The sequence below is a fragment of the Naegleria fowleri genome (genome assembly GCF_008403515.1).
Source record: "Naegleria fowleri strain ATCC 30894 chromosome Unknown tig41, whole genome shotgun sequence".
Classification (NCBI taxonomy): domain Eukaryota; phylum Heterolobosea; class Eutetramitea; order Acrasida; family Naegleriidae; genus Naegleria; species Naegleria fowleri.
The window spans coordinates 418,314-438,871 of NW_025407973.1; the positions used below are offsets into that span (position 1 = coordinate 418,314).

At 38.7% G+C, this 20,558-nt stretch overlaps 10 protein-coding genes across 10 annotated transcripts; 3 read left to right on the forward strand and 7 right to left on the reverse strand.

The window, feature by feature from the left end:
* Positions 1-132: 132 nt before the first annotated feature.
* Positions 133-2,538, forward strand: FDP41_004880 (uncharacterized protein; the record flags this gene model as incomplete). Its single annotated transcript, XM_044708343.1, has 1 exon — positions 133-2,538. The coding sequence occupies one exon, from the start codon at positions 133-135 to the stop codon at positions 2,536-2,538; it is 2,406 nt and encodes an 801-aa protein (XP_044560918.1).
* A 51-nt stretch (positions 2,539-2,589) lies between these two features.
* On the reverse strand, positions 2,590-3,480 carry FDP41_004881 (uncharacterized protein; the record flags this gene model as incomplete). Its single annotated transcript, XM_044708344.1, has 1 exon — positions 2,590-3,480. One exon carries the CDS (start codon positions 3,478-3,480, stop codon positions 2,590-2,592), a length of 891 nt encoding a protein of 296 aa, XP_044560919.1.
* A 255-nt stretch (positions 3,481-3,735) lies between these two features.
* FDP41_004882 (uncharacterized protein) lies at positions 3,736-5,155 on the reverse strand (the record flags this gene model as incomplete). The annotated part of the gene is made up of 2 exons (XM_044708345.1): positions 3,736-4,843; positions 5,139-5,155. 2 exons carry the CDS (start codon positions 5,153-5,155, stop codon positions 3,736-3,738), a joined length of 1,125 nt encoding a protein of 374 aa, XP_044560920.1.
* Positions 5,156-5,320: 165 nt separating this feature from the next.
* Positions 5,321-6,791, reverse strand: FDP41_004883 (uncharacterized protein; the record flags this gene model as incomplete). The annotated part of the gene is made up of 2 exons (XM_044708346.1): positions 5,321-5,877; positions 5,936-6,791. The coding sequence occupies 2 exons, from the start codon at positions 6,789-6,791 to the stop codon at positions 5,321-5,323; spliced, it is 1,413 nt and encodes a 470-aa protein (XP_044560921.1).
* Positions 6,792-7,035: 244 nt separating this feature from the next.
* On the reverse strand, positions 7,036-11,035 carry FDP41_004884 (uncharacterized protein; the record flags this gene model as incomplete). Its single annotated transcript, XM_044708347.1, has 2 exons — positions 7,036-10,694; positions 10,918-11,035. The coding sequence occupies 2 exons, from the start codon at positions 11,033-11,035 to the stop codon at positions 7,036-7,038; spliced, it is 3,777 nt and encodes a 1,258-aa protein (XP_044560922.1).
* A 167-nt stretch (positions 11,036-11,202) lies between these two features.
* Positions 11,203-11,970, reverse strand: FDP41_004885 (uncharacterized protein; the record flags this gene model as incomplete). The annotated part of the gene is made up of 3 exons (XM_044708348.1): positions 11,203-11,453; positions 11,566-11,826; positions 11,901-11,970. The coding sequence occupies 3 exons, from the start codon at positions 11,968-11,970 to the stop codon at positions 11,203-11,205; spliced, it is 582 nt and encodes a 193-aa protein (XP_044560923.1).
* A 327-nt stretch (positions 11,971-12,297) lies between these two features.
* On the reverse strand, positions 12,298-13,308 carry FDP41_004886 (uncharacterized protein; the record flags this gene model as incomplete). Its single annotated transcript, XM_044708349.1, has 1 exon — positions 12,298-13,308. The coding sequence occupies one exon, from the start codon at positions 13,306-13,308 to the stop codon at positions 12,298-12,300; it is 1,011 nt and encodes a 336-aa protein (XP_044560924.1).
* Positions 13,309-13,737: 429 nt separating this feature from the next.
* On the forward strand, positions 13,738-14,763 carry FDP41_004887 (uncharacterized protein; the record flags this gene model as incomplete). Its single annotated transcript, XM_044708350.1, has 1 exon — positions 13,738-14,763. The coding sequence occupies one exon, from the start codon at positions 13,738-13,740 to the stop codon at positions 14,761-14,763; it is 1,026 nt and encodes a 341-aa protein (XP_044560925.1).
* A 568-nt stretch (positions 14,764-15,331) lies between these two features.
* Positions 15,332-17,851, forward strand: FDP41_004888 (uncharacterized protein; the record flags this gene model as incomplete). The annotated part of the gene is made up of 1 exon (XM_044708351.1): positions 15,332-17,851. One exon carries the CDS (start codon positions 15,332-15,334, stop codon positions 17,849-17,851), a length of 2,520 nt encoding a protein of 839 aa, XP_044560926.1.
* Positions 17,852-18,254: 403 nt separating this feature from the next.
* Positions 18,255-20,401, reverse strand: FDP41_004889 (uncharacterized protein; the record flags this gene model as incomplete). The annotated part of the gene is made up of 5 exons (XM_044708352.1): positions 18,255-18,416; positions 18,610-18,807; positions 18,896-19,261; positions 19,370-19,718; positions 19,869-20,401. The coding sequence occupies 5 exons, from the start codon at positions 20,399-20,401 to the stop codon at positions 18,255-18,257; spliced, it is 1,608 nt and encodes a 535-aa protein (XP_044560927.1).
* Positions 20,402-20,558: the final 157 nt, after the last annotated feature.

Genomic DNA, 20,558 nt, shown 5'->3' on the forward strand with positions numbered 1-20,558 from the left:
AAGATGTCATTGTGTCCATTGTTACAAATACTTTTTCGTTTCATTGCAAATTTCAATCGTTTCAAATTCTCTCCAATTGGCGCCAAAATTTTCATTCAATCAACCGCCTCAGTAAAACGTTTTGAGGCAAAAATGAAAAAAAATGTATCGCGAGTCAACGATGGACAGCAGGCATCGTCCTCAACACAATTGAGAGCTCCTTCTTCCTCCTCTGCTGTTATCGGTAATGATCCGTATGCCATGATGAAAAAATCGGGATCTTTCAACGTGAAGAATGGCATGAATCCGTCATTATTTGGATCTATTTTTCAAAAAGTGAATACAGCTCTAGACGCGAATATTCCAACAACAACCACTTCTAGTGTTCCGAAAACGCAAGCAGAAAATTCATCAAAGAAAGAGTTTTCCGAACATCAAAACACATTCAATCAGAGAGATTCCAGGTCAAAACAACAAACAACGATTGAGGAAACAGAAGAGGAGACTTCCAGTGATGAAGAGGATAGCATGGATCGAATTAAAACTTTGGATGAGTTTGAGGATTTTTCTGAAAGTGACAAGGATGATGACGATTACTCGCCAAATGTTGTCATTGTAAACAAAAATACTTCGAAACCCTCATCATCCCAATTCGAGCAAGCATTGGCATCCGGTCACTCTAATAACAGCAATCCCACAAACAATTATCCTTCCACCAGCAATGTATCAAAAAAAGAAACAAGATCTAATGTAATGAATAACAAGAAGCAACCGTCAACTACTTTCCAAGCTCCTCATGACACTTCTATACATGATCTTGAAGATCTTGAAGAATTTAGTGACTATGAAGATGATCATGTGTCCCATTCAGCTCACGAAGATGATTCAGTGGTGATTGAGGAAGAAGAAGTTGTGGAACCTGAAAAATCATCACTCATTGAAGAAGAACCTCTTCATGAACATCATGAGGAGGAAGATGAGGAATTTAGTGATTTTGAAGCTCCGAAAGAAGATTCATTTGTTGAGGAATTTGAAGATTTTCAAGATTCTGAGAGTGAACAATTGGATGACTTTAATCCAGAAGAGTTTGACGACTTTGAGGACAACACTACAGTGCAACCATCAGTGACATCGAGCAACGCTTCTTCCAAGATTATTAACATTCCAACTCAACAACAGCAACAACAACGGATAACACAACCTTCAAGTAACAGGACGACACCGATCACAGACAACACAAAGAAAGAGTCAAAGAACCAAGATGTTCCTTCTCGCACTTCAGTGACAAGTGCCACTAAGGAACTACCTGAATCCTCCTTCGTAGCAGACAGTTCAGCCAAACAAGAATCACGGCACAGTGAAATCCCAAAAATTTCACCCATTCCTGTTCTTAAAAAACAATCATCTACAATGGATGTCATAACACAAGCAAAGATTCAAGATGTATTGCCGCAAAGGCAACAAGAAACTCTCATCCCAAAGAAAGAGGTCAGTTTGCAAAAAGAATCTCCAAAAGAAACCGACATTCAACTCAATGAAACATCAACACAACCAAAGGTTATTATTACCAATGACAAACCAGCGTCACCATCACTTCCTAAACAAGCTGATCAAATATTTATTGAGATACCATCCTCCAGAAGTGTTTGTGTTGGAACCGATTCGAATCAAAAAACATCAACAGCCAAGAGTGCCGAAACTACAACACAAACCGACTCATCACTTCTTCGCCAGGCACCTCCAACCTCAACACCTCCCTTTCAAAACCCTTCAAATCAACCTTCATTTCCTCAACCTTACATGTACAGCCCGTATTTTGTTCCATTCAACTATCAATATTATTGCCCTCCTCCCGTTCATGTATTCAGACAACCACATTTCGCAGATGTTTATTCAAAACGGTTCGACTTTTCACATCATCCATTCAATTCCTATCAATCAACTGCTCATTTGTCAAAACCTTCTGAACACACGTCACAACCAAAGCAAGACAGCACTTCTTCATCATCTCACACTTCATGCAATATCAAAGCAACGAATAGCAACTCCCAAACGTCATTTCCTAAAGAAACATTTAAACCCTACGTTCCTCAAACGAAAGAGCTTTTCCAAAGAAATGAGAAAGTGGATCAACAATACAAATCTCTTCGAAACAGTCTCTCCTCGTATGTGGATAACAACAATGTGGTAAAATCTCATGTTCGAGAACAGCACGAAAGAAACTCTCACAACATCCGAAGAGAATTAGCTGAGATTAAACAACTTTTGAAATCCACCAAAGAAGATTTGAGCCATCTGCTGTACAGCAGCAACGCACGTCCTCAGTATATCGAAAATAGCAACAATCCTGCATGTGGAATTCCATCGCCCTTCAATGTCAATTCGAATAATATTTTGTTTTCACATGATGAACACACAGGAAGACGAGAAGGAGGCTACACCAATTTGGAAAAAACTTTCAACCAATGCAATCCATATTCCACAAGATCGAAAGATGATCCAATACCTCATCCACGTGCACAGCATCGACAACATGAGAATTCATCCATTGTTCAATAATGTGCAGAACTATTCTTGTTGAATCCACACAGACAAGATGAGTATTAATAATTATTTATTCGAAGTGACAAATTCCTTAAACCTCTCAATCCTCTCATGATATTCATTCATCCATTTTTGAAACTGTTCTTCTTCCTGCTCACTCATGACCTTACTATACGCAAGAAAATCCTCCAACAACTCGCCCTCTAGCTCAACACATTCAGTCAAACCATGAAATGAGTCGACGGAAAATCGACTAAATAAATCCATCGTTTGGGCTTGTTCCTTCCACCAATTTTCAATTTTTGTCATGGTCTCCAACCTACCTCTTAAATGTAGGAGTAATTTCATGTTAAATTCTTTCAATTCTTTAGCGGAATACCTTTTCAAAGCATCTTCATTTTGTGTTCTTCCAAATTTGACAAGTGACACTCCACTTCGGGTAGGATCCTTTATTTCAAACACATAGAACGTATTCGGAACATCACTGGTCCATTTCAACTCACTGCCCTTAAATCTCTCAACATTATTTCGATGATGCAATACACACGATGGGCAATAATAATCATTATTGCAAATAATTTGAATGGGAGAAGGATACCATTGACGTCCACATTGTTTCGATAGACATGCATGTTTAACGTTGGAACGAAGACCTTTGAAAGGTCCCAAACGTCGCATTCTTTGTTCCTTTACAATTTCTAAAAAGGCATCGTAGTGCTCTGCTGTGGAAATGAACGAAGGAAGATCAGAAGAGGAACAAGTAGTTGCTGTGGAAGCAGAAGAGGATTCTGATGAAGAGGTTTGTTGTTGTGAATCTATTAGTAGGATTTGACTACCAGACGAATGTTGCGAATTTAATGGACTAGAAGAAGTCAGCATCCTTTGATTGCTGGGTTGGCTGGTGACATCGGGATTAGAATCTGTAACGAGAGGTTGAGTTGTTGACATGGTTAACATTTTTTTTCGATGAATTCAAAGAAATCTCAACATCATGAGCTTCACAACTTTCACCCTCAAAAAAATTCGAGCAAACGCAAGAAGCGAAAAGTCACACGCAAAGAGTTGAAGATCTGCATTCTGCAATGACTTTGGAATAATTTAAGAGCTAATAACTTTGAACATCGTCCAGTCGGAGGGTGCTATGAGCTCCTTTATTTTCTCTAGAATTTGTTGGAATGGCGATGAATGACACACGAACGTGTTGCATTACAATTACATGATAATTTGACCTGGTTCTAAAATATCTTCAGTAACAGTCTTGTGGGGCAACAATTTCAAATTGTTAACAAATACTTCATCAGCAACATGAGTGTCCTCTCCTAGAACTGTCTCATTGGCAATTCTTGACCATCTTCCAACAGTTGACTTCCAGCCGATAATTGATGACTTCACCAAGGCATGATCTTTGACTTGTGAAGACTCGAAAAGAGTTGATCTGGTAATTCTTGCTCCTTCTCCAATAATCACGTTATCTCCAATGACAACATTTGGTCCAATAACAGCTCCTCTACCGATCTTTACATTTTCTCCCAACAAAACACTGGTTTCATTGATAATTTTGTATGATCCATCTTCTGGATTCTTGGCAAAGTGTTCTGAGTTTTCTCGCAAATGTTTTTCGCTGTTCAAATACATACACATTCCGGTAATATAGTCCTTTGGTTGTCCAATGTCCATCCAGAAACCCTTCAAATCCATTGCATAGAGTTGCTTATCTCGGGCCATAAGAGGGAAAATTTCTCTCTCAATACTTGTTGGTCTCAATTCAATTCTATCGAGTACATTAGTAGAAAAAACATAAATTCCTGCATTGATTCTATCGCCAACAAATTGTTTTGGCTTTTCCACAAACTTTTCAATTTCTCCTTGTTTGCCATCTTGTGTAACAACTACACCATACTTGCTTGGATCATCAACCTTGGTAACCATAATTGTTCCTTCCTTTCCATGATTTTTATGATAAAGCAATAATTCGTCCAAAGAGTATTCACAAATGACATCGGAGTTCAACACAAAGAAGTATTCAGTGTTATCAGCACTCAAAATGTCCCTAGCAAGAGCCAATGGGCCTGCTGTTCCCAGAGGTTCGTTCTCAACAGAGTATGTGATTTTGACTTGATACTTTTCTTCGTACTGTTTCATGGCATCAATCATTTCTTGTGGTTTGTAGTTTACGGCAAGCACAATCTCCGAACATCCGGCCTTTTTCAATGCTTCAATTTGATGTACCACAATAGGCTTGTTAGCAAAGTGAATCAAAGGCTTTGCAGTGGAGAAAGTGAGAGGTCTGAGTCTGGTTCCGTAACCACCGACAAGAATGCTATTGTGTTTTTATACGGAATATAACGGCGAGTGATGAGAGTGCAAGAGGAGTATTCATTGTTTTCATTTCATCATCACGAGCAAGGAGTACCAACAAATTATTGTTGTTCGGATAATTAGACGTGGATTTAGGTGAACATTCCAAGTGGGAAGATCACAATAGGATCAGTCATCACAAACAAGAAGTTTTGTTCATCCATTTAACAATAAATCATTGGAAAGAGAGGTAATAACAAGACCAGAAATTTACAATGACGGATCACTCTCACATCCATTCCGAGAGCAAAACTTACAGTGCCTTAACGGTCATTTTTTTGTGTTTGTCGTTGGGTCGTAGAATCCAAAATCCACGTGTATGCTCAATCAAAGAACTTTTCATAAGAACAATTTATTGACGTGAAATGAAAAGGGTGGTGATTTTGTTTGTTGACCTATGTGTGCATGAAACTGGAATCCGTGTTTGGAAGTGTTTGCTCTAGTGTTCGGTGGTGGAGGCTGAAGAGGATTCCATAATTCCGGTTGGAGACGATGCTGAGCTGGCCTCTTGTTTCTTACTGTTGATATTGTCCAATAGGGCAAGGATAATGCCTTGTACATCTGAAGCATTGGCTGGAGGTTGTGATGTGTTATTCGTGTTGCTCATTCCGCTGTTGTGGCTTGAGGTGTTATTGTTGTTGCCTCTATCGGATCGATTGTTGTTTCGGAAGTTATCATTTCTTTGACGATTGTTGTTTTGTCGATTGGATCTGTTGTTGTTGTGATATCCTTGTTGATTCGATCTATTGCTCGTGTTGTTGCCTGTGTTAAAAGATGTTGATGGAAGTGGCTGTTGTTGTAAAGAAGGTAAAGTATTGCTCAACATGGCTGGTTGCATTCCGACAGTACCTGGGAAAGCAAGTGTCGATGGTTGAGTGTTCAAAGTTGTTGGAAATTGTTGATTGTATTGCTGATAGACAGATGGCACCACGACAGGTGTTTGTGAAGAATTAAGAATGAAAGAGCATACGTCAGTGATCGATGTATCAGCAAAGCCTATGTAAAATTAACGAAAATATTAGAATATTAGAGAAAATGTTAAAATACTACATACCTGGCGATGTTCCATCTTGCATGATGGCCTTGAAAGAAACAATATTCTTTGCTTCCTCGTGTCTTGCTGTGACACATATGACGTATCTTTCATTGGCGATCATTTGGAAGAATTGAGGAGTAGCAAAGAAATACTCTCCTTGATTAGTATTACGAATGTGAACATTATAATACATAAGTCCGTTCGATTTTAGAGTTTGCAACACAAAGTTTGCATACTTCTCGAGTGATTGATTGGGAATGTAAATGGGCACAGATGTTGCACTACTAGCAGTGGAATATGGAGATATGGTTGGTACGGTTGAAAGGAGTGGGTTAACACTCAAAGAACGTTGTTGATTCGAATCCATGCCTAGTGCAGTGTTTGATGAAACGTTTCCGATGTGATCCCGTTTGGTTTTTTTGTTGTTATTACGTCCATCTCGATTTCGATCATTGTTTCTATCTTTACCGTCTCTTCGTCCATCTCTGTCCCTAGAATCTAGTTTTCTCTTGTTGTCCTGGTTCTTCTTTTGAGAATTGTTTGGACCTTTTGCCATTTGGACATCTATTCTTTTCGAACAGAGTTGAGTACCAGATAAAGTTGCGATGGCCTTTAAACAGCTCTCTTCATTATCGAATTGAATGAACGCATAGCCTGGATGAAGACGAATTTCATCCACGATTTTACCACACTTGGAGAAGGCTTCATACAGCTGTTCCTTTGTGGTTTTAAAATCAAGATTACCAGCAAATATTCTATGACGAAGACCGGATGGAGAATCAACACTATTTGTGTTGTTAGTATTTCCGCTGTTGCTGGTTGTTTCGGCGGTTGTTGAAGATGGTGGTGATGATGGAGAGTTATTGCTACTCATGATGATGATGACTTAGAAAAACAGTATGTTATAGTAACAAACAGAAATTAAACTTGTTGAAGTTAGAATGAGAGTGATGAAACCAAAGTAATTCACAGATCGTTGTTTAACGTAATTGTTACTCTCGCGTCGATGATTAATGATGATGATTCACAGGGTAGCTTCAAATCGAATTGATTTATTTTTTTGAAAAATAATTCTTTTACAACAACAAACGGTGTTCTCTTTGTGCGCAATCTTCAAATTATTTGTATCCTAGCATGGGTCCCAATCTCTTCTCAGCATAATCCATGTCTTGCCAGTTCTTTCTCTTCATATAATCTTGGACTTGATCGAAATTAATTTTACCAACAGCAAAGTATTTGGCTTCTGGGTGAGCGAAATACAAGCCACTCACAGATGCTGGAGGCCACATGGCCAAACTGTTATCAATCAATTTGATTCCAGTTCTTTCAGTAATGTTGGCAATTCGCCACATGGTTTCCTTTTCGGTGTGGTCTGGCTGAGAAGGGTAACCTGGTGCTGGTCTAATACCTTGATATTTCACTCTTAAAAGATCCTCCGTATCGAACTTTTCTTCAGGTGAATATCCCCAATACTCTTTTCTCACAATTTCATGCAACAATTCAGCAAATGCTTCAGCCAATCGATCAGCAAGAGCTTTAACCATAATGGACGAGTAGTCATCATCTTCTTGTTGATATTTAGTTGCAAGTTCTTCAGCACCGAAAATAGAAACAGCAAATTGACCAATATAATCATTCAAGCCAGTGCTCTTGGGAGCAATGAAATCAGACATGCACAAGTATGGTTCGTCTTCATTTTCCTTTTCAGCTTGTTGACGAAGTCCGTAGAAAGTACCGATAACCTTCTTCTCTTCTGGAATTGTTGGGTCATAAATTTCAATATCATCCACACTCTTCTCTTCATTAACGTTTGCAGGATAGAATCCAACAATACCTCTAGCAACAAGCTTCTTATTTTCAATGATATCCTTCAACATCTTTGTGGCACTGTCGAAGAGTTTCTTTGCTTCTTCACCAACATCAGGATCGTTGAAAATCTTTGGATACCCTCTGTGTGGATATTTACCCTTGATTTGCCAAACAGAGAAGAATGGAGTCCAATCGATGTGAGAAACTAATTGATCGAGTGGGAAGTTGTCCAAAATTTTTTCACCCAAGAATGTTGGGGCCTTAACAGGAGGTTGTTTCTCCCAATCGATCGCAAGTCTTTGTTGTCTGGCGTTTGCAAGAGTTTGGAAACGTCTTTCAAGTAATGAGTCATAGTGTTCATTTCTAAGTTCTTCATAGAGCTCGTTGATTTCTTCTACGTATTCATCCTTCAAATTCTTATCTAGCAAACTTGAAACAACGACAACACTTCTACTGGCATCTAAAACATGAATACATGGATGTTCGTATTGAGGACAAATCTTGACAGCAGTGTGAGTTCTAGATGTGGTGGCACCACCAATCAAGAGCGGACATGTTAGACCTGCCTTTTGCATTTCCTTGGCAACGTGGCACATTTCATCCAGGGAAGGTGTGATTAGTCCAGACAAGCCTACAATATCGACTTGTTTTTCCTTAGCTTCACGAACAATAACATCAGCATTGACCATGACTCCCAAATCAATCACTTCATAGTTGTTACATGCCAACACAACACCCACAATGTTTTTACCAATGTCATGTACGTCACCCTTAACAGTAGCTAACAGGATCTTACCATGAGATGAAGAGGTAACTTCACCCCGTTGACGACGTTCTTCCTTCTCCTTCTCCAAGAATGGAATCAAGTATTTGACTGCCTTTTTCATGACACGAGCACTCTTGATCACTTGAGGCAAAAACATTTTACCAGAGCCAAACAAATCACCAACGACATTCATACCGTCCATGAGTGGACCTTCAATAACCCTAAGAGGAGAGCTGGCTTGTTGTCTTGCCTCTTCAACATCTTGATCAATGTATTCCACAATACCCTTAACCAAAGCATGTTTTAATCTTTCGCTAACGCTTTGTTCTCTCCATTTGAGCACTTCCTTTTGCTTTGGTCCATCGATGTCTTCGCCGAGTGCTTGTTTTTCTCTCAGTTCTTGAGCAAACGACAACAAATTTTCAGTTGCATCTGCACTCTTGTTCAAAATGGCAGCCTCGCATAGTTCTAAAACTTTTGGATCAATTTCATCATAGATTGGCAATGCGCCAGCGTTTACAATACCCATATCCATTCCTTGCTTAATGGCATGGTACAAGAAGACGCTGTGCATGGCTTCTCTTACAAGATTCAAACCACGGAAGGAGAAAGACAAGTTAGAGACACCGCCAGACACTTTGGCATATGGAAGATCGTTCTTAATTCTCTTAACTGCCTCTAAAAATTCAACACCATAATTATTGTGCTCCTCAATACCAGTGGCAATTGTAAGAATGTTTGGATCAAAGATAATATCCTCAGGATTAAATCCAACTTTGTCAACCAAAATTCTGTAACTTCTAGTACAAATTTCAACCTTTCTGTCAGCGTCTGCAGCCTGTCCCTGTTCATCGAAGGCCATAACCACAAGTGCAGCACCGTACTTTTTAACTTTCTTTGCTTTCTCAATAAAATCTTTTTCGCCTTCCTTCAAACTTAGAGAATTGACAATAGATTTACCCTGAATACACTTTAAACCTTGTTCAACGACTTCAAATTTTGAGCTATCAATCATGATTGGAATTTTAGAAATTTCCGGTTCACTCATAATTAAATTAAGGAATTTTCTCATGCAGTTCTTAGAATCCAAAAGACCTTCGTCAAAGTTAATGTCAAGAATTTGAGCTCCTGCTTCGACTTGATTTCTGGCAATTGACAATGCATCTTCAAACTTGTTTTCTAAAATTAATTTCTTGAAGCGAATGCTTCCTGCAACGTTACATCGTTCTCCAATATTGATAAAATTGGAATTCTTTGTGTAAATCATTGGTTCCAATCCAGATAATTTCAAATCATGAGTTGGTTGTTGTGGTTTTCTAATATGTGGTGGTTTGTATTGAGCTGCTAATTCAGACAAGGCCCTGATATGGTCTGGTGTTGTACCACAACAACCACCAATCATGTTGACAAGTTTTTCGTCAAGAAATTCTTTCACTTGTTGAGCCATTTCTTGTGGAGTTTGTCTATATTGACCCATTTCGTCTGGTAAACCAGCATTTGGATAGGCATGAGTGTAGCATTCTGCAATGTTTGACAATGCACTAATGAAAGGTTTCATTTGTACAGTTCCCAAAGCACAATTTAGACCCATACACACCATATTACTATGCATTAAACTAATGTAGAAAGCCTCAGTGGTTTGTCCCGATAATGTTCTTCCCGTTTGATCTGTAATAGTACCAGAAATAATAATCGGAATATCAGCATTATTCTTCTCCAGGTAATCCATGCAAGCATAGGCAGCAGCCTTTGCATTCAAGGTATCAAAGATGGTTTCAATCAAGAGGATATCAGCTCCACCATCAACTAAACCACGAACTTGTTCAAAGTAAGCCTCATACAAGTCATCAAAAGTAATGTTTCTGAATCCGGGATCTTCCACACTTGGTGAAATGGAAGCAGTCTTATTGGTAGGTCCGAGGGCACCCGCAACAAAACGAGGCTTACTCGGAGTGAGTTGAGTATATTTGAGAGCAGCTTTCTTTGCACATTGTGCTGCACAATAGTTCAAACGATAGGCAAGTGATTGAGCCTGGTAATCGCCTTGTGAGATGGTTGTGGATGAGAAGGTGTTTGTTTCAATGATATCAGCACCAGCTTCTAGATACTTTTCATGGATTTCTATAATGATTTCTGGCTTGGTGATGCACAAAATATCATTGTTGCCTTTCAAATCGCAAGGCCAATCCTTAAATTCCTCGCCTATATTGGTGATTTTGAATGATAATGTTTAAAGTGCCGAAGTAATTGATGTTTTTTTTCACCGTACAATATTGAGAAGGATATTGGAGATCAAAATTAATTCATAAATTAATAATAGAGAGTGGTTGTGATGAAGATAATTGTTGTGGGAATGAGATAAATGTTCCGAACATGGGAAAATTAAAATCCGTTCAAGATTAATGATGATTGATGAACAACATACCTCTAAAATCCGCTTCGCTGAGTTTATACTTTTGAATCATGGTACCCATGGCACCATCGATGATGAGAATTCGTTGCTCAAAGAGCTCCTGAAGTTGTTGACGAGTCAATAGGCCCATGTTGGAGTGAGAATTTTTTGAATCAAACACGAAGCGGTGTCCTCTTTGCCGATGTTGTTTTTTTAATGGTGATGTGTGTTGGAATGTTGGAATTTCAATGAAATCAATGAAGGGTCATCACAGGAGAATATCTACATGCCTTCTGCTTGTTCAAGAGCAATTCTGGCTTAAAACAAAGTAAAGCTTGCAATCATCACAGGATCGTCACGCAAGCCGTGTACAAACTCTGGCATTGAAATTTTACCTCTTTCGTTCTTGTCGAGACGTGAAAAGATTTTGCGACACTTTTCAGACAATTCTTTATCTTCCATGGCAAAATCCTGCTCTGATCCGAGTGAATTGTCAGATATTTGAAAATTACCAAATGTAAAATGAAACAACTGCGAAAACTCAAAGTAATCAATATAACCATTGCCATCTAATCCATGTTGTAATGTGAATGTGCATTCCGATCCGCGGGAGCATGATTCCAAGTACAACAGATAAAGAATGAGAAAAATTCTTCTTGCTATCTTCATCAATCTACAAACCTATATCATAAACTTTAAAAGCAAAGTACAATTTCTCCTCTGGGGTTCCATTTACTCCAATGTTGCAAGCAATTAGAAAATCTTTGGCATCCAAAAGTCCATTTTCATCCTTATCTAGCACATTAAAGATATGATTCCACATCTGTAAATGGCCTCCATGTGCTTTAATGTTTTCCTCAACAAAATCTTCTTTAGTAACTTCACCAGAAGGATATTCCGATAAGAAGACTTGTAGAAAATCTCGAACTTCTCTTTCAGATACTGTTTTCGAAAGGTTGATTCATATGCTCCGATCAGTACAGGGCGTGTTTTTAGAGCGAAATAGAGCTACTTACAGCCGCTGATCGTACTGTACTCTTGCAACTGATCGGGAGGGATGTGTATTTTAGTTTTCGTGTTGCCCATATTTTTTTTGGAAAAGCTATAAACCTTAATATAAGTCCAACGAACTCAAACCAACCATGCATCGTGGTGTTGTTCATCCAAGAAGTGTTGGGAAGAACATTTCACCGACATTGTTCGAAAATTTAACTCAAAAAGACAAAAGTCGAGATGAATGGAATGGAGATGATCATCAATAGTCTTCTACGTCTTCTGCAACATCCACTGGATAGACTATTGATGGTGGATTTGTTCCACTCCTTCAACATGTTCACAATTATTGCCAGAAGAACGACAAATCCTCCAATCAACATGAAAACCATGGTGATAATATCAAAGTGTACTTTCACTTTAAAATATTCGATTTTTAGGGTGAGACAGTTTCTTCAAGGTTTCCACCTCTGAGAATGGATCGTCAGTTTGGTTATCATCGGAAGAGAGGACCACACCATCGTCATCATTATCACCTTCTTTAGAGCCTCCAAGAAGAGCTCTTTCCGTTGCCTTGTCCTTTGCATCTTCTTCCAGTGCGGCAAGTTTTTCAATTTCATCAATATCTAGCTCCAAGTCTTGAATGTCTTGTTGGAGATAGCTTTTATAGATATCTGCATCTTTGATTGGCTGACCACTGAAGGTAATCATGTCAAATCCATCACTACCATCTGTATCCGTAATTCTCTGAAGAGTATTTAGAGGATTCTCTCCAACAATAGATTTTGTATTGTCAACTAGTCCAAGTTTTTCTTCAATGGTAGGAGAAGAAGATGGCTCAAAAGGTCGCTTAATGGTCTTAAACCGAGAAATATCTCCAACTGGATTTACCATGTTTTTTTGTTTGTGATCTGGATTTATCCAACTTGAGTATCCTTTCGAGAATACAAAAACTTCCTCTTCCTCACTCAGCTTGGAAATTTCAACTTCTATTGGAGAAGTATTTTTTCGAATTATTTCTGGAGAACACTTGTCGAATTCGGTCACATATTTAGTCCATCTTTCATCCATATCGTTTCGCTCTACAGCAGGATGTCTCGTTTGTCTGAAATGTTTTTTAAACACATATTTGGCAGGCTTTTTTATGAGAGGAGTGTCAGAGGTGTTGGTTGAGCTTGGTGATGATTGTTCAGAGTTTGCATCTCCCTTTTTCTTTTCCTTCAATGCCTGTAAAGCGTCAAATAGAGGCGCTCGTTCAATTTGGTGTGGCTGAACGAATGACGAGAAGTCATTATTGTTTTTTTCTGGAACTGTTGAATTTTCGAATTCAGGCTCGTTCTTTTTCGGCTTGTGATACTCAGCGCTTCTCAATAATTTCTCTCGCTTTTTCTCCGTGTTTGTTTGTTTAATTTTTGAGAACACATGTTGCATGGCTATTTTGTCATCATCAATTCCATGCTTCAAGCAACAATTCGAATGAAATGTTTTCGATGCATACTGGTAAAAGCCACCATCATTTTGAAATTCAAAAAATTCCTTTCTCAAATATTGGTGCTCGTTTCTAAATTTTAATGATAATAATAATTTATCGAAATGATAAGTCTTCCGAAGCAGCCTTCCAATCGTTACGCAATCACATTTCAAAAAAAATTCGACTTGACGTCTTGCCATTTTTTTGCATCGTTCAAATTTTCAAGATTTTCACTCGGGACACAAGCGATCATCTTCAATAACAATACTAGAATCGATCATACTCTTCCGAATCATTAGAAGTTGTTGCAAAAATCAATAATCATATATTTTAAAAATCAATTCATTGGCAATAGATTCCTATTTAATCACCACAAGCGTACACACATCATGGTCCTCCTAAGCACCACACTAGCTCTAGATGTTCTTCAATCGTTTTTATATGCTCTGATTGGCCCATTTGGTGCCTACGCCAACCCATTTGGATTCTCTACTTTTGATTTGTATCTAATGTCTCTCTTCTTTATCATGTTTTGTCCCATGAGTGTCATTCCACTCTTGTTTTTAGGGGTGAGAGCTCCATATGGAAAGTTTGCCTTGACCAATGCCAAAGATGAAAACAAAGGACTCGAAGGTTCCTCATTCAACCGTGCTGCCATGAATTTTTACTCCAAGTTTGATTTGGTTGTGACTAATGGAAAATTGGCATTTGCATTCCAAGAAACATTCTCACTCGTACTCTTCTTTTATGCTTTCTATGCATATGCACCAAGTATTGATGTGTTGATGAATTCGGGCAGTATGGTTACCATTCAACAAGTAATTGCATCGTTGATGTTTGTTTTGCATTACATCCATCGAGCATTCATCTTTACACTTGTGAGAACTCATAGCATGAGCCCATCTTCTCTTTCCATTGTCATGATGGCTGCTTCTTTCTGTGCTGCAAATGGATATTTGAATTCTAAGGGCATTTGGGTTTACCATGATGGTACCCAGACAAGTAATTCCGACTTTTCCTTAATGCAATTTGTGGTCATGGCATTAGGAGTAGTGTTCTATGTGGTCGGTTTTTACATTAATTACCAATCTGATGAAATTCTCATTCGATTAAGAACTCAAAATGATCATCCAGTCGACATCGGAGCGACCACAACATGTGGCTCAAAGAAAAAGTACTTTATTCCATATGGTGGCCTCTATTCACTTGTCAGCTCTCCCAATTACTTTGGAGAGTTCATTGAATGGTTTGGCTATTTTATGTTTATCCAAAATCGGTTTGCGTTTTTATTTGTTATTTTAACTCTAAGTAACCTTCTTCCTCGTGCAATGCAAACTCATAACTGGTATTTGGAAAAGTTCGGTCTCGAGTATCGCAAGCTGAACAGAAAGGCCTTCATACCATATCTATTATAAACTTTTCAACACATGATTGATCTTTGGAAAATCTACTTTGCTTTGGAAATGTTGCATCCAGAAATTTTACATTTTTCGCAAGTTTTAGAAAGGGTCTTTTTTAGTGGATTTCTTTTATTCGTTGGACGTGGACATTGTGAACGTTCGAAGAGAGAGAGAGTGTGTCTGTGGTGATTCATGAATTGATTGCTGTGTGTGTGTTGTGTTCGTGCACCGACCTTTATGACAAGAACAACGATCGTGCACAACGACTCATGAATGCACCGGTTTGGTATGAAGTGCAAGTGAGCACCTTTCTATTTTACAGTTTTGAAAAAAAGACAACACCACCATTACTACAAGCTCATACAAGAAAACCACAAAATTCGTCTCACTTCATTCAACACGTACTAATTGGACAACACAATATTTTCAATACGAACACTACTAGTATCAGTCGCATTTGCTTCTTATTCTCAACAACTGCAACATCAAGCAACCATTACAAGAAACTCATTGCAGTAGCATTGCAATAACAACAACAACAGCACTTAACGATCATCACTTGGAACAACTGTAAACACACAACATGGGTCAAACCACCAGTGCAGATGTATTCACTTCGCGTTCTGCAGGTGTTTTAAACATCATTCCAGAAAATGTCTGGGAACGACAAATACACATGCGTCAAACCAATCACAAAGTAAATACCAATCCAGAGGAGTATTCCCTTGTTCTCAAAGATGGAAAGCTTAAAGATCCCAACAACAGCAACAACAAGACTAACTCAACCAAACGACCAATGAAACGAAAAAAGAGAAAGCCTCGTCCAGCGATGGTGGAAGCAAGAGGAGAAGGAGGAGAAGGAGGCTTACCATCTCATCGAGAGAGATCAGCAGCATCAGTTGCAACCACTTCATCCCGATCCTCACCACCATCCTCATCCTCCTCCTCATCGTCTTTGTCGGCTATCAACCGTCGTTCAGTAACGGGAAGGAATCCTCAAGAGCTTCCTAATAGTGTGAGGGATCAGCAGCAGTCTAAAGTGAAAGTGCCTCTTCCAAGACGAGCTAAAACCGTTTCATCTTCCTCCTCTTTGTCCAGAGATTTAAGAAACAACAACAATGCTTTTCCCAATCCTGAAAACGAAGAAGAATCGTTTGAACAACTCATTGAGACGACCTATCTTGAACAACAACAACGTAAAAGGAGACCTCCTCTCCCACATCCAGTTCTGTATTCACCCTCTTCAGGGACTCCACCAGTTTCTGAGAAACATCTCCAACAACACAATGAACCTCAACACATTCAAGAAGCCAATCATGAAAATGACAACAATAATAATAATAATGAAGATGAGGATTCCGTTCCTGTAAGAACTCCACGCCGGAAACGAGTGCCCATTCCAAAGAGACCTTCCATCTCGTCCGCCTCCACTGCTCCGACCACCGTTCCAAATCCTCCTCCTCCTCCTTCTTCTTCTTCGTCATCCCGATCATTCTCGACCACTCTAAGCATGAATAACCACCTCAATGCTCACAACAATATTCATGAGCAAGAAGCAACTCAACCCAAGAACAACAATTTGGAAAAGTTGGAGAAATGTTTGATGCAATTTCCTCGCTACGACGACAATGTAGAAGAGTATCAAGAGGAAGCAACAGCAAATAATAATATGAACCGACCTTCTTCTGGAGTTCGTTCTTTTGCTCCTTCTGCCATGACGAAAGATTCTGCTCAAGTAAGAAGGATGTTCGGTGTGGATGGGCCTCGCACTCAAGAGGAAGATCACGACATCGAGGATGAAGATATTGATGACGAGAACATTGATGAGGAAAATGATGACGAGGAAGTGGATGATGAGAATGTCAACATCACTGTCTCACCAAGAAGTGGTGAATTGACAGGAACACCAAGAAATCGTCCTCAAGATGCAACATCTTCGCAAACTGCCGAGCAACCCACGAGTAAGGTAGTCATTATTGATTTTGGTCATCAGACCACTAAGGTTGGATTTTCACATGAGGATCGTCCTCGAGTGGTAATTCCATCATGCTATAATATTGAAGAAGACCCAAGAAATAACAATCAGAAGACTATCAAATTTGGTGGTACTGTCTCTCTGCAACATAGTGTTTGGTTTTTCAAACATGGAAAATTCACCTTTTCAAGACATGATGAACAAGGAAGAGAAATCTTTGTCGCCTTTGTTCGATACATTGCAAAAGTTTTATTGGGATTGAAAGATGCCTTCAAAGGCAAAACAGTCATGATTGCTCTGCCATATATCTTTGGTGAAGACAAGGATCAAATGGTGATGTTATGTGAAACCTTCTTCCATCCTTCGATTCAAGCAAAAAGTTTGTTCCTATGTGGAACACCATTATTTTCATTCATCAGTGCTGCCGCGAATCACATTACAGAAAATAGAAGCACTGCTTTGAGTGTGACCGTTGGACACGGAATTTCTCAAGTCATTCCTATTGTGGATGGATGTCCTTTCTCCACTTGTGGCGTATCTTCTGTCGTGGGAGGCGCACTGCAAGGAGAGTATCTTGTCACTTTGATTAAGCGAGAGGTGGAAAGAGAAGGCGTCACTTTGGATGACTCTCTCATTTCCTATGAAAGTGTTGAAAAGGAAAAGATTACGAATTGTTCACTCGTCAAATCATTCAGACTCAATAAGAAGCGTCCCAATGAATGTAAGGCCAAGTTCTTCAAGAAGACCATGAATCCTGTCAAAGGTGTAATTGAACAAGTCCTGGACCATCGGTGTTTATGCCCAGAATTTCTTTTCACACCACGTTTGTACGAAAAAGGAAGACCTATTGTGAAAAGGCACAGTGACCCCTTATCGCCAAATGCAGACTCTGCTCAGTTGTCCTCCACAGAAGAGCCACCAATGTCTGCGCAATCTGGATCCTCAACAACTTCAACCTCTAAGGATGATGACATTGACCAATATTTGGGAGTTGTTGCATTGATTGAGAGCTGCTTGAAGAAATGCCCAAAAGAATTTCATGAACTCTTATTGTCGAATGTAGTTGTTTCTGGAGGTCCTTCTCAAATCAGAAATTTTGTAGAGGTAAGTGTGTGGATTGAATTCTGAATTTTCTCATCATTAATGATTTCGTGGTGGTTGTTGGTCGGATTCATCATGCAGAGAATACAATATCAACTTAAGAAAAAAAGCAACATCATATCTAATCCCTTATCGAATATCAAGGAGGACACTCCTCCATTTGATTTTTCAGCTTGGTATGGAATGGTAAGTATACAAAGTTGATCGATGTTAATTTGTACTAAACGTAGATATGTGCAGAGTTTTCTTTCAACCTCAATAGATATTGATGGAAGAGAATTGGAAGGGTTGCACTGTCGAGTGCTGCTTGAAGAGTCTCGTATGGAACATTACACATTGGATGATGTCATTATTTCAAAGAAATTATGTTGATAGGATGTGAACATATTTATGGCATTTGCAAAAATTAAATGTAAATCGTCAAAATGCTTTACTTTTTGCTTGGGAACTCTCTAATAAATTGTGATTTACCTGATTCTCTAATTTCTTTCAACATTTGAACATTCTTTCCACTCTCTTTGGTGGCAACAAGTGCACGAATGGACATGGCTCTTAAGGCGTCGTAGACAGATAATGTTCCTACAGCACTGTTCTTACGTCCAGTGAAGGGGTATGAGTCTGGTCCTCGTTCTGTTTATACATTGTTATTGTTTAATACAAATTATTCCATTACGTTTGTTGAAAATACTTACGCTATCGTGTGGTTATTTTGTGAATTTTCATGAACGCCAAAATTTAGCAAAAAATAATGTTGAAAAGAATGTATGTGTCATTAAATAACTTACACATTGACAATTAATATTAATACGACTGACATGATGTGTCAATAAATCTACCAAAGGCACAAAATATTCAGAGTTGACAGCAACTCCAGACTCTGTCTTAATAAACACGGAAGCTTGTTGACCAAAGGAAGTTTGTGTGACATAATCTTCAAGTTCTTGAAGTGTAGAATATTTCACAATGGGTGTAATTGGACCAAACTAGTTATTAGTGAGAATCGTATAAGCCATTTCACCAATAATTATTTAAATAAATTAAATAATCAATACATTAAGGAAAAACACTTACTTGTTCTTCATGATACACCTTCATGTCTGCAGTGACAGGATAAAGAGCAGTGGGTGCGAAAAGAGCAGCACACCCTCTGTCGATACGCTTTCCAAGATTGGTTTCCTTATCTTCTGAAAATTTAATTCCCCTTTCATTGACAATTTTTGCTCCCTTTTCCAAAGCATCTTTAATGAGTTCTCTCAAAACGGATGGCTTTTGAGGTTCTGCCAATGGAGTGATACTCACTCCAGACTCCCATGGATATCCCATCTTCAAGTTATCGATGGCCTTTGAGAATTTAGTGACAAATTCATCCACAATAGATTCGTGAACAAACAAAACTTTTAGAGCAGTACATCGTTGTCCATTGAAAGAATAAGCTCCCTTAAATCATTTGTCAACGTTGTTAAAGTGTTCAGTTCAAATCACAATCATCATTCCATGATGTGAAAATCAACGTTATAACATATCATTTGTCAAATCATCACTTACCAAAGCACATTCAGCAACAGCAACATCAATATCAGCTTCAGGTAACACAAATGCAGCATTCTTGGCATCCAATCCCAAAACGTTTCTCAATTTGAAGAGATTTGGATGTGAGTTAATGAGTGAGTTGGCAGCATTGTGAGTTCCAATAAATGCCAAAACATCAATCAAACCTGTTTTCATCATGGCTGGAAGAGTTTCTCTGCCTGATCCGTGAATGACATTTACAACTCCAGCTGGGAAACATTCCTTAAACAATTCCAAGGTTGGATAATGACACAATCCACCAGTTCTTGGTGTCTTTAAAATGACCACATTACCCATAATCAAAGCAGGAATCAGAGTGGTGTATCTGTGGTTCCAGAAAGTAGTTGAAATGTTACAGTACAAATGGTTAACATGGACCAATATTAAAAAATTCTGTCACTACAATGTCATAATGTCACACATGTGAAATCATAGGATCAACAGTCAAAGGATGGACTTGTCAGACTTACCTTACGTCTCATTGAAAGGATAGTTGAATGGTGCAACACACAAAACCACACCCAAAGGACTTCTTCTCACTTGTGCTGACACTCCTCCGACAGAAATAATTTCCGATTGCTTAGTTTCCAACTTTTCAAGTTCAAGAATGGTGTCTCTAATGTATTGAATGGTTCTGTCCACTTCTTGTTCAGATGCCGATCGATTCTTACAAATTTCCCACATTAATAAATTAATAATTTCTTCTCTCTTCTTCAATAATCCTTCGACAAACTTTTCCAAACAACTAATTTTCTTTTCAGTTGGATAACTTGGCCATTCTCCTCTTCCCTTGTCAAAAGCTTTGACAGCAGCCTGTACTGCACTTTCAGCTTCATCTTTGCTCATGAAGGCATAATTACCAATGTGGTATTTGACTACTTGTTCATTACTGTCAAGAGTCGTAATTGGAGAATAAACAGGTTCAAATTTGCCTTGCCAGTGGAGAATTTCTCCTCCAATCAAATACTTTTCACCGTTGACAAAAGGAGTGGATGGTTGTGCGCTCATTCTCAATTCCTATCATCGGATTGATTCAATAGGAATAATTTAATGAATTGAAAAATAGGATCCATGTTGGAAACAATTTGTGGGATTGTCATCATCATCAAATTGATTTCCGAGACAAAAGAGATGCCGAATAATTCATCGTTTCGGAGATCGTATG